The sequence below is a fragment of the Symphalangus syndactylus genome, chromosome 1, assembly GCF_028878055.3.
Source record: "Symphalangus syndactylus isolate Jambi chromosome 1, NHGRI_mSymSyn1-v2.1_pri, whole genome shotgun sequence".
Lineage (NCBI taxonomy): Eukaryota > Metazoa > Chordata > Mammalia > Primates > Hylobatidae > Symphalangus > Symphalangus syndactylus.
The window spans coordinates 86,228,964-86,241,632 of NC_072423.2; the positions used below are offsets into that span (position 1 = coordinate 86,228,964).

At 47.0% G+C, this 12,669-nt stretch overlaps 1 protein-coding gene across 3 annotated transcripts in view; it reads left to right on the plus strand.

Moving 5' to 3' along the window:
* ZDHHC5 (zinc finger DHHC-type palmitoyltransferase 5) overlaps positions 1–10,988 on the plus strand; it is a 35,480-nt gene extending 24,492 nt beyond the window's left edge. For all 3 annotated transcript variants that reach the window (XM_055284457.2, XM_063625479.1, XM_055284829.2), the window contains exons 7-12: positions 2,081–2,172; positions 3,026–3,158; positions 5,764–5,887; positions 6,602–6,714; positions 8,392–9,251; positions 9,691–10,988. In XM_055284457.2, the coding sequence (XP_055140432.2) occupies positions 2,081–2,172; positions 3,026–3,158; positions 5,764–5,887; positions 6,602–6,714; positions 8,392–9,251; positions 9,691–9,856 (1,488 nt within the window). In that variant the 3' untranslated portion in view covers positions 9,857–10,988. The remainder of the gene's footprint in view (positions 1–2,080; positions 2,173–3,025; positions 3,159–5,763; positions 5,888–6,601; positions 6,715–8,391; positions 9,252–9,690) is intronic.
* Positions 10,989–12,669: the final 1,681 nt, after the last annotated feature.

Consider the following 12,669-nt stretch of genomic DNA (forward strand, 5'->3'; position numbering starts at 1 on the left):
CTGCGTGTTCTCACACATAGGTGGGAATTGAACAATGAGAACACTTGGTCACGGGGTGGGGAACATAACACCCTGGGGCCTGTTGTGGGACAGGGGGAGTGGGGAGGGATAGCATTAGGAGATATACCTAATGTAAGTGACAAGTTAATGGGTGCAGCACACTAACATGGCACATGTACACATATGTAACCTGCATGTTGTGCATATGTACCCTAGAGCTGAAAGTATAATAATAATAAAGATACTCTCAAAGAGATGCTAAGACAATAGAGATAAAGGCTGAATTTTGCCCTAAAATATCTTTTTTTTTTTTTTTTTTTTTTTTTTTGAGATACAGTCTTGATCTGTCACCTAGGCTGGCATCCAGTGGCGTGATCTTGGCTCACTGCAGCCTCTGCCTCCTGGGTTCAAGCGATTCTCCTGCCTCAGGCTCCCAAGTAGCTGAGATTACAAATGTGCATCACCACGCCCAACTAATTTTTGTATTTTTAGTAGAGACAGGGTTTCACCATGTTGGCCAGGCTGGTCTCGAACTCCTGACCTCAGGTGATCCACCCACCTCAGCCTCCCAAAGTGCTAAAATATCTTTTATTTATTTATTTTATTTTTATTTATTTATTTATTGTAATTTTAGTAGAGATGGGGTTTAACCATGTTAGCCAGGATGGTCTCGATCTCCTGACCTCGTGATCTGCCCACCTCGGCCTCCCAAAGTGTTGGGATTACAGGCGTGAGCCATCGCACCCGGCCTAAAATTTATTTTATTTTATTTTATTTTATTATTATATTTTTTTTGAGACAGAGTCTCGCTGTCGCCCAGGCTGGAGTGCAGTGGCGCGATCTCGGCTCACTGCAGGCTCCGCCCCCCGGGGTTCACGCCATTCTCCTGCCTCAGCCTCCCGAGTAGCTGGGACTACAGGCGCCCGCCACCTCGCCCAGCTAATTTTTTGTATTTTTAATAGAGATGGGGTTTCACTGTGTTAGCCAGGATGGTCTCGATCTCCTGACCTCGTGATCCGCCCGCCTCGGCCTCCCAAAGTGCTGGGGTTACAGGCGTGAGCCACCGCGCCTGGCCTAAAATATATTTTATGACAAAATAATGTCTATCTCCAAAGAAAGTCTTGGATGGTTTGGCACCATCACCTGAAATATCAGTTGAGAGATCCAAACCAAACTGAAACTAGACAATATAGCATAAAGAATAAGATGATAGTTTTTCAAACAATACTCACCATAGAACTTGGTATCCAAATGATAGTATTCTTTCTCTAGTTTGTCAAAAATAAATAGATTTTTAAATTTAAAGTGTAGCAAGACATATGTATATGTATATATATGTTCATATGCATATAAATATTTAAGATCTTCCTGGAAAAAAAAAAAAAGAATAGAGGCCATTTCTTAGTTAACAGACATTTACTATATGCCCACTGGATACTGGAGAATTTAGGCTCTGAGTTTATAGAAACAATGAAAGACTTGGGCTAGCCCTCAAGAAGCTTATAGTGCAATGATTTTTGTGCATATAATAGTAGCTAACCTTAATTGCGATCTTGGCTCACTGCAACCTTTGCCTCCTGGCTTCAAGCAATTCTCCTGCCTCAGCTACCCAAGTAGCTGGGATTGCAGGTGCCTGACACCACGCCCGGCTAATTTTTATATATTTTTATAATGGAGATGGGGTTTTGCCATGTTGGCCAGGTTGGTCTCTAATTCCTGACCTCAGGTGATCCACCTGCCTCAGCCTCCCAAAGTGCTGGGATTACAGGTGTGAGCTGCCACGCCCAGCCCTTAATTGCTTATTCTTTATCTTAGTTTTCAATATTTAGAAAGCTATCCCATTTTACATGAGGAAACTGAGGTTTTGGGTCAGCAACCATGACGTAGACCTAGGATTTGAACTAAGGAAGCTGACTGTAGATTCCCTGCTCTTAACCGTAACATATATAAATTTCTTGTGTTTTACTCATTTGCATATCCCTCAGATAGTGAGTGCACAATAATTTACAATAGATTTGTATTTTGGCCTTTGGAAGTCAAGGTCTCATCTTCTAACCTGGTATTTTGTTCCTCCCTCTAGGTTACGGGTAAATTCCGGGGAGGTGTGAACCCTTTCACCAATGGCTGCTGTAACAATGTCAGCCGTGTTCTCTGCAGTTCTCCAGCACCCAGGTACACCTATCCCTTTGGTCTAGTGTTTACCATTGGTCAGAACTTTTATCTTCTTTGGGTTTGTTCTGGTAAAGGAGGGGTCTGGTGGGAGACAGCCTTTAGGAAGGGTTCTCTATCTTAGAATGGTTAGTACCCACTCTATCTTAGAATGGTAAGTACTCTATCTTAGAATGGTAAGTACCTACATGCCCATCCTTTAGTGCAGTGGTCCCTAACCTTTTTGGCAGCAGGGACCAGTTTCATGGGAGACACTTTTTCCACAGATGGGGGCTGAAGTGGGGTGGTTTCAGGATGAAACTGTTCCACCTCAGATCATGAGGCATTAGATTCTCATGGCTGGGTGTGGCGGCTCAGATCACACATACAACCCTTGCATGTGTAGTTTACAACAGGGTTCTAGGGTTTGCGCTCCTAAGAGAATCTAATGCCTCTGCTGATCTGACAGGAGATGGAGCTCAGGTAGTAATGCTCACTGGCCCACTGCTTACCTCCTGCTATGTGGCCCAGTTCCTAACAGGCCACGAACTGGTACTGGTCTGCAGCCCAGGGGTTGGGGACCCCTGCTTTAGTGGACATTGTGAATTCCATTGATATTCTTCAGGTATTAAGGCAAATCTTTGAGAATTGAGGGTGAATAAGATACACTCTAAAGTGCTTTCCTTGAGCTAGGTATCTGCTCACAAAGGCCTAGTCCTGCTGCAGTCCTTCACAGAATCAATTCTGTTTATTGCTAAGTAAGTGATGGCCAAAACTGCAATTACTTTTGTACCAACCTAATAAAAATGCTTTACACAAACAGTAGATACTTTAAAATAAATGAATGAAAGCTCTCTCTCTCTCTCTCAACACTTAGGTATTTGGGGAGACCAAAGAAAGAGAAGACAATTGTAATCAGACCTCCCTTCCTTCGACCAGAAGTTTCAGATGGACAGATAACTGTGAAGATCATGGATAATGGCATCCAGGGAGAGCTGAGGAGAACAAAGGTGAGGAATTTAGGGAAGTCAAGCTAGATAACATGGAAGTCTCACCCAAGGCAAAGAGATGGAAGCTTGCTTTAGTTTCCTTTTTTTTTTTGAGACAGAGTCTTGCTCTGTTGCCCAGGCTGGAGTGCAGTGGTGCTCACTGCAAACTCTGCCTCCCAGGTTCAAGCAATTCTCTTGCCTCAGCCTCCTGAGTAGCTGGGATTACAGGTGCCCACCACTTTGCCTGGCTAATTTTTGTATTTTTAGTAGAGATGGGGTTTTGCCATGTTGGCCAGGCTGCTCTCGAACTTCTGACCTCAGGTGATCTGCCCACCTCAGCTTCCCAAAGTGCTAGGATTACAGGCATGAGCCACCGCGCCTGGCCCATATTTCTTATAGTGTTTATCACTTACTAATTTGTGTTAAAATTACTTAAATACAAATCTTGTTTTCTACATTAGATTTTTTTTTTTTTTTTTTTTTTTTTTTTTTGAGAGGGAGTCTTGCTCTGTTACCTAGGCTGGACTCCAGTGGTACGATCTCAGCTCACTGCAACCTCTGCCTCCCAGGTTCAAGCGATTCTTGTGCCTCAGCCACACGAGTAGCTGGGACTACAGGTATGCACCACCACGCCTGGCTAATTTTTGTATTTTCAGTAGAGGTAGGGTTTTCCTATGTTGGCTAGGCTGGTCTCAAACTCCTGACCTGAAGTGATCCAACCCCCTCAGCCTCCCAAAGTGCTAGGATTATAGGTGTGAACCACTGCACCCGGCCCTACATTAGACTTTAAGTTCATTAACAATAGAAAATGAATTCATTCATTTCCATGTCTTCATAGGACTTAATAGCTTACAGCTAGATGGTAGGAGCTAAACAAGTAGGTGTTGGTTTAAATGGGCAAATAAGTGACAGAATTAAAACATTTTTTGAGATGGAGTCTCACTCTGTCACCCAGGCTGGAGTGCAGTGGCGCGATCTCGGCTCACTGCAAGCTCCGCCTCCCGAGTTCACGCCATTCTCCTGCCTCAGCCTCTCCGAGTAGCTGGGACTACAGGCGCCCGCCACCATGCCCAGCTAATTTTTTGTATTTTTAATAGAGACGGGGTTTCACTGTGGTCTCGATCTCCTGATCTTGTGATCCGCCCGCCTCGGCCTCCCAAAGTGCTGGGATTACAAGCGTGAGCCACCGCGCCCGGCCGAAAACATTTTTTAAACCCTTTCTTCTGCCAGGTACAGTAACTCATGCCTATAATCCCAGCACTTAGCGAGGCTGAGGTAGGAAGATCACTTGAGTTCAGGAGCTCAAGACCAGCCTGGACAACATAGCGAGACTCCATCTCTAAAATAGACTAAAATAAAAAATAGAAAATTTTTCTGGCTGGGCGTAGTGGCTTATGCCTGTAATCCCAACACTTTGGGAGGCTGAGGTGGGTGGATCACGTGAGGTTGGGAGCTCGAGACCAGCTTGACCAACATGGAGAAACCTTGTCTCTATTAAAAATACAAAATTAGCTGGGCATGGTGGCACATGCCTGTAATCCTAGCTACTTCGGAGGCTGAGGCAGGAGAATTGCTTGAACCCAGGAGGCGGAGGTTGCAGTGAGCCGAGATCGTGCCATTACACTCCAGCCTGGGCAACAAGAGCGAAACTCCATCTCAAAAAAAAAAAAAAAAAATTAGGCAGGCGTGGTGGCACATGCCTGTAATGCTAGCTGCTTGGGAGTCTGAGGCACGAGAATCGCTTGAACCTGCGAGTCAGAGGTTGCAATGAGCCGAGATCGCGCCACTGCACTCCAGCCAGGGTGACTGAGCAAGACTCCATTTCAAAAAAAAAAAAAAAAAAGGCCGGGCGCAGTGGCTCACGCTTGTAATCCCAGCACTTTGGGAGGCCGAGGCGGGCGGATCACGAGGTCAGGAGATCGAGACCACGGTGAAACCCCGTCTCTACTAAAAATACAAAAAATTAGCCGGGTGTGGTGGCGGGCGCCTGTAGTCCCAGCTACTCGGAGAGGCTGAGGCAGGAGAATGGCGTGAACCCGGGAGGCGGAGCTTGCAGTGAGCCGAGATTGCGCCACTGCACTCCAGCCTGGGCGACAGAGCGAGACTCCATCTCAAAAAAAAAAAAAAAAAAAAAAAAAAAATTTTCTTCATCTAATACTATACCCAAACTGATTCTTGTGCCTTGTCTTCCAGTATAGTTTAGAAATATATGATAGGCAGTGGCTCATGTCTATAATCCCAACACTTAGGGTGGCCAAGGCAGGGTGGTATTGCTTGAGGCCAGCGGTTCAAGACCAGCTTGGGCAACATGGCGAGACCCCCATCTCTACAAAATAAAGTAAAATAAATTAACTGGGTGTGGTGGCATGTGCCTGTAATCCCAGCTACTTGGGAGGCTGAGGTGGGAGGAGCACTTGAGCCTAGGAGTTGCAGGCTGCAGTGAGCCATGATCATGCGTGCCACTGTACTCCAGCCTGGGCAACAGAGTGAGACCTTGTCTCAAAAAAAAAAAAAAAAATACATGAGAATTGACTCCCAAATACCTCTCTCTTATACCAATTTAATACTTCGAGTTGCCATAATGCTCAGTTTCTAAATCTGATTTTCCCTCCCTTCATCAATCCAGTCTAAGGGAAGCCTGGAGATAACAGAGAGCCAGTCTGCAGATGCTGAACCTCCACCTCCTCCTAAGCCAGACCTGAGCCGTTACACGGGGCTGCGAACGCACCTTGGCCTGGCTACTAATGAGGGTAAGTAAGGGCTGCCTTGATTTGCAAGATACTAGAACTAGGGGCAGGATTGAGAAGGTTGCCTATGAGCTGTAGAAGACAGGCAAGGGCTGGGAGATATTACTCGTGTTGTGACTTTAAACACCCAACAGTTGGTACTTGTGACACTTTGCAACTGAAAGAGAAGAGATGCCATTTAGCTATTGGCAGTGAATGGGACTTTTGCCGGGAAAATGGTCAGCCTCTAGGCAGACCAGAGAACATCACAGGACCTTTTTGGTGCATTTACCCACCCTGATTTCTGGGCTGGTGTGAGTCTTTAAAAGTCTTGATTTCAGCGAAGGGTATATCTATTGCTACCTTGTCGTACTTAAGGACAAGGTAGGCAGATAAAGTGAACAACTCATGGACTAGACGCAGTGGCTCACACCTGTGATCCCAGCACTTTGGGAGGCCAATGCAGGAGGATTGCTTGAGCCCAGGAGTTCAAGACCACCCTGGGCAACATAGCAAGACTCTGTCTCTACAAAGAATTTTAAAAAATTAGCTGGGCATGGTGGCATATGCCTGCAGTCCCAGCTACTCAGGAGGCTGAGGTGGGAGCCCAGGAGTTCAAGGCTCCAGTGAGCTATAATCTTGCCAATGCACTCTAGCGTGGACAGTAGAGTGAGACCCTGTCTCTTAAACCAAAAAATCGCTTGTAAAGTAGTGCCCCCTTGGCCTTTTTTCTTGCAGATAGCAGCTTATTGGCCAAGGACAGCCCCCCGACACCTACTATGTACAAGTATCGGCCGGGTTACAGTAGCAGCAGTACGTCAGCTGCCATGCCGCATTCCTCCAGTGCCAAGGTACTGAGTACTCTAAGAGGTGGGGTAATAACATGCCAACTGGCTGGGCACAGTGGCTCATTCCTGTAATCCCAGCACTTTGGGAGGCCAAGGTGGGCAGATCACAAGGTCAAGAGATTGAGACCATCCTGGCCAACATGGTGAAACCCCGTCTCTGCTAAAAATACAACAATTAGGCCAGGCGTGGTGGCTCACGCCTGTAATCCCAGCACTTTGGGAGGCCGAGACCGGTGGACCACAAGATCAGGAGTTCGAGACCAGCCTGGCCAATATGGTGAACCCCTATCTCTACTAAAAATACAAAAATTGCCAGGCACAGTGGCTCACGCCTGTAATCCCAGCACTTTGGGAGGCTGAGGCAGGTGAATCATGAGGTCAAGAGATTGAGACCATCCTGGCTAACATGGTGAAACCCTGTCTCTACTAAAAATACAAAAAAATTAGCCAGGCGTGGTGGCAGGCGCCTGTAGTCCCAGCTACTCGGGAGGCTGAGCCAGGAGAATGGCGTGAACCCAGGAAGCAGAGCTTGCAGTTAGCTGAGATCACGCCACTGCACTCCAGTCTGGGCAACAGAGCAAGACCTCACCTCAAAAAAACAAATAAATACAAAAATTAGCTGGGCGTGGTGGGGGGCACCTGTAATCCCAGCTATTCGAGAGGCTGAGGCAGGAGAATCACTTCAATCTGGGAGGTGGAGGTTGCAGTGAGCCGAGATTGTGCCACTTCACTCCAGTCTGGGTGACAGAGTGAGATTCTGTCTCCAAAAAAAAAAAAAAAAAAATTTAGCTGCGCATAGTGGTATGCACCTGTAGTCCCAGCTACTTGGCAGGCTGAGGCAAGGAGAATCGCTTGAACCTGGGAGAAGAATTGCTTGAACCTGGGAGGCGGAGGCTGCAGTGAGCCAAGATCCCACTGCTGTATTCCAGTCTGGTGACAGTGTGAGACTCCACGTCAAAAAAAAAAAAAAAGGCCAAGCACAGTGGCTCAAGCACTTTAGGAGGCTGAGGCAGGCGGACCACCTGAGGTCAGGAGTTTGAGACCAGCCTGGCCAACATGGTGAAACCCTGTCTCTACTAAAAATACAAAAATTAGCTGGGCATGGTGGCGGGCGCCTGTAATCCCAGCTACTCGGGAAGCTGAGGCAGGAGAATCGTTTGAACCTGGGAGGCTGAGGTTGCAGTGAGCCAAGATTGCACTATCACACTCCAGCCTGGGTGACAGGGTGAGACTCTGTCTCAAAACACACACACACACACACACACGCCAACTGTTATGGGAAAAAAATAAGATTGGGGAAGGAAAGGCAGAAGGGAAGAGAAGAAAACAAAGGACATTTCACTAATTGTTGGCATTCGTGGAACTGAATCTCCTTGATACTGTGTCCTTCATCAGACTGGGCAATATAGCATAATAGATTAGTGCTCGATCCAAGTTTATAACCCAGTTCTGCCCACGGGCGAGATACTCAACCTTTCTATGCCTTGCTTTCTGTATCTGAAAATGAGACGATATTTGCCTGAATTCAGTTTTTCTTGAGGGATTAACCCAGGTAATGCATGGAAGAGTTCTAAGCATATTACTGGCACATAATTCTCTTTTTGACCAACTCCTTGAGCTCTGGGGTCTAGCTTCTGTCACAAAAGGAGCACTAAGAGCCTGCTTTACTTTCTTCCTCAGTTGAGTCGTGGGGACAGCTTGAAGGAGCCAACCTCAATTGCAGAGAGCAGCCGTCATCCCAGCTACCGCTCAGAGCCCAGTTTGGAACCAGAGAGCTTCCGTTCTCCTACCTTTGGCAAAAGTTTTCACTTCGATCCACTATCCAGTGGCTCACGCTCCTCCAGCCTCAAGTCAGCCCAGGGCACAGGCTTTGAGCTGGGCCAGTTGCAATCCATTCGTTCAGAGGGCACCACCTCCACCTCCTACAAGAGCCTGGCCAACCAGACACGCAATGGAAGCCTGTCTTATGACAGCTTGCTCACACCTTCAGACAGCCCTGATTTTGAGTCAGTGCAGGCAGGGCCTGAGCCAGACCCACCTTTAGGCTATACCTCTCCCTTCCTGTCAGCCAGGCTGGCCCAGCAACGGGAAGCTGAGAGGCACCCACGTTTGGTGCCAACTGGCCCAACACACCGAGAGCCCTCACCAGTCCGTTACGACAATCTGTCGCGCCACATTGTGGCCTCTCTCCAGGAACGAGAGAAGTTGCTGCGCCAGTCACCCCCACTCCCAGGCCGTGAGGAAGAACCAGGCTTGGGGGACTCAGGCATTCAGTCAACACCAGGCTCAGGCCATGCCCCTCGTACTAGTTCCTCCTCAGATGATTCAAAGAGATCACCTTTGGGCAAGACTCCACTGGGACGCCCAGCTGTCCCCCGTTTTGGCAAGCCAGATGGGCTCAGGGGCCGGGGAGTAGGGTCCCCTGAACCAGGCCCAACAGCCCCATACCTGGGCCGATCGATGTCTTACAGCAGCCAAAAAGCCCAACCTGGTGTCTCTGAGACAGAAGAAGTGGCCTTGCAGCCATTACTGACACCCAAGTAAGTATTAGTACTATCCTGACCCTTAGATAATTTCAAATTAGCATACTGCTCTGCAAAAGCTATCAGGGCTTCTGTTGTACATCCTAATGTAGGTGGACCCGGGGGTATCCTGGTAGCTCTTTATTTTCACTTTGACTCTACCTGCCTTCATGGGCAATTCCTGTTAAGAGACTGAAGATTAATACTTTTTCCATAATGCTATCTTCCTAAAAGTATTTGCTTGGGAGTAAGTACATGTGATAGCTGTTACTAGAGAGTAGTAGTAAATAGGAGAGATTGGGAATCAGGCTTATTTTAAGCAGGGCAATAAAGGGGAATGTTTGGGTAAGAAAGTATGGATATAGAAAAGAACATCATTTTTTTCTCTGAACCTTTGAAACTGTCTCCGACGTTTTGTGTCCCATTTCCTGACAACTGTCTCGTCTCTTCTTTCCAGAGATGAAGTACAGCTGAAGACCACCTACAGCAAATCCAACGGGCAGCCCAAGAGCTTAGGCTCAGCCTCCCCTGGCCCAGGCCAGCCACCTCTCAGTAGCCCCACGAGGGGAGGAGTCAAGAAGGTGTCAGGGGTTGGTGGTACCACCTATGAGATTTCGGTGTGAGCCTTCGGCGCCTCCCCTCCCCAACGCCTCTGCGCCTACACCAAAGGGCCCCAGGTGGCCACCTTCCTTCCCTCAAGGGGCTCCCCTCCTGTGCATGGACGTTTTTTAAACCACCGATTCCAAGAGGATGAGGAGTGTTTTCTAAAATGCAGTGGGCTTGGGGAGTTGGAGAGTTGGGGCCCTGAGACTGGGGTAGCAACCCCCCTTTTATCTTTTAAGACCTTGCCTTCCTTGATCCCTGGACCAGACTCAGTGGACATTTGTGCAATTGCTCGCCCTGGAGGGAACCAGATCATTTTTAAACCAGAAATAATTTTTTTTATTATTGTTACGGATTCTATTTTTTTCCTCTTCTGCGTTACCAGGTGTGTGTGTACATATAATATATATATATATATTATAAATATCAAAGAAATTATATATCTATCCTGGGATGGGAAAATGAGGGAGGGATACATATACGGAGGGGGATCTTACTCTTCAGCAGGAAAAGAGGGGAGAGTCAGTCTATTCCCTGTGGTTCCCTCTCATTTGTCCCAGTTACTAACTAAGGAAATAGCATCCTCTGCTGGTGCTAAGTATGATCAGGAAGAAGCCTGCGGAGAGGCAAGTCTGGGATTTTGGTCACAAGAGGGAAGGACTTGGAGAGGAGAGTTAGTTTTCTAGGCTCATTGGCATTTAGTTTTCCTAGGAAAGGGGTCAAAACTTAAAGACACTGGTGGTGGTGGGAGATCAGGAAAATAACTTGGCCTAGCTTAAACAATATTGGATAATCCCCTCCTTGGGGGGAGGGATTAGAGTGGGCTCCTACTGGCCCCTTGGAGCCTCCCCTAGCTTACACAGTTAACTTGATTTTAAAATCCAAGGCCAGGAGAGAAGAATCCAAAAAGCAATATTTTTCATCACATGCCAAAAACGGGGGATAGAGAGAAGGAGTGGCAGGTCTAGGCCCCTCCAATTGTCCCTTGGGGGTTACCCCTCAGCCCACCTCACTATGGTGCTGGTTAGAGGGGATACCTGGGTTCTAACCTCTAAATAGGGGAGATCCCAGCCTCCACAAAGAGGCCCTTTTATTTTTTATTCTGATTAGCCATTTTAAACCAACGAGGAATAAAAAGAAATCCTGATCTAACCAGCGCCCCCTGACTTGTGTTATTTTGTCTGGTTGAGACAGGGTGAACGATCTCTGGTGGGAAGTTATCAGTGACAACCTCATAAACTTCTCTGGTCCCAGCCCATCTTTAGGCAAGACTATAATGAAATTAGCCACTTAACAACTAAAAAAAAGAGACCCAGTGCGGTGGCTCATACCTGTAATCCCAGCACTGAAGGAGGCTGAGGCAGGAGGATCACTTGAGCCCAGGAGTTCCAGACCAACCTGGGCAACATAGTGAGAGAGACTCCATTTCTAAAAACAACAGGTCCTGTTTTCATTTGGGTGATTTAATTCAAAAATTCCTGAAAAAAGGTCTCTTGAAATCACCAAAACTGCTTGTTATTTGAAAGCTTAGAGAACTCTTAAAAGTTGTTTCTTTCTTCTTTTAAGAGACGGGGCCTCATTCTGGTTGCCCAGGCTGTAGGGCGGTGGCACAATCAGATCACTATACCCTCAAACTCCTGAGCTCAAGGGATCTTCCCACCTCAGCCTTCTGAGAAGCTAGGACTTACAGCTGCATGCCACCATGCTTAGCTAATTTTTTTTTTTTTTATTGGTAGAGACAGACTCTCAACCAATTTTGCCCAGGCTGGTCTCGAACTTCTGGCCTTGAGCAATCCTCCTGCCTTGGCCTCTCAAAGCATTGGGATTACAGGCGTGAGCCACCATGCCCAGCTACAGTTTTTAAATACAGGATTTAGTCTCTGGAAAGTAAAGCTAATTCTGGAAACAGCCAAAGGTGAGAATAGTAACAGGTATGAAAGCCTGTTGAAAGCAGGTTAACTAGATACTGGTGTCAGTTCAATTAGATATACTGCCTTTTATTGGACAAAAGCTGTGCTCTAATTTTAAATAGGTATCCTTAGATGCTAAATCTCAAGCAGTTGACCAGAACCCTTTAAATACTCAAAATTTAAGAATATAAACCCTTAGCCGGGCGTGGTGGCTCACGCCTGTAGTCCCAGCACTTTGGGAGGCCGAAGCGGGCGGATCACAAGGTCAGGAAATCGAGACCATCCTGGCTAACACGGTGAAACTCCATCTCTACTAAAAATACAAAAAATTAGCCTGGCGTGGTGTGGGCACCTGTAGTCCCAGCTACTTGGGAGGCTGAGGCAGGAGAATGGCGTGAACCTGGGAGGCGGAGCTTGCAGTGAGCCGAGATCGCACCACTGTACTCCAGCCTGGGTGACAGAGCGAGACTCCATCTCAGGAAAAAAAAAAAAAAAAAATATATATATATATATATATATGTATATATATATATATATATATAAACTCTTATTTGGGTGCAGTGGCTCACGCCTGTAATCCCAGCACCTTGGGAGGCTGAGGCGGGTGGATCACCTGAGGTCAGGAGTTCAAGACCAGCCTGGCCAAAATGGTGAAACCCCCGTCTGTACTAAAAATAAAAATTAGCTGGGTGTTGGTCATGGGTGCCTGTAATCCTGGCTATTTGGGAGGCTGAGGTGGGAGAATCACTTCAACCCAGGAGGCGCAGGTTGCAGTGAGCTGAGATTGCACTACTACACTCCAGCGTGGGTGACAGAACAAGACTCTTTCTCCAAAATTAAAAATATGTATATATAAACAAAAATTAGCCAGGTATGGTGACGCGCACTTGTAGTCCCAGCTACTTGGGAGGCTGAGGTATAAG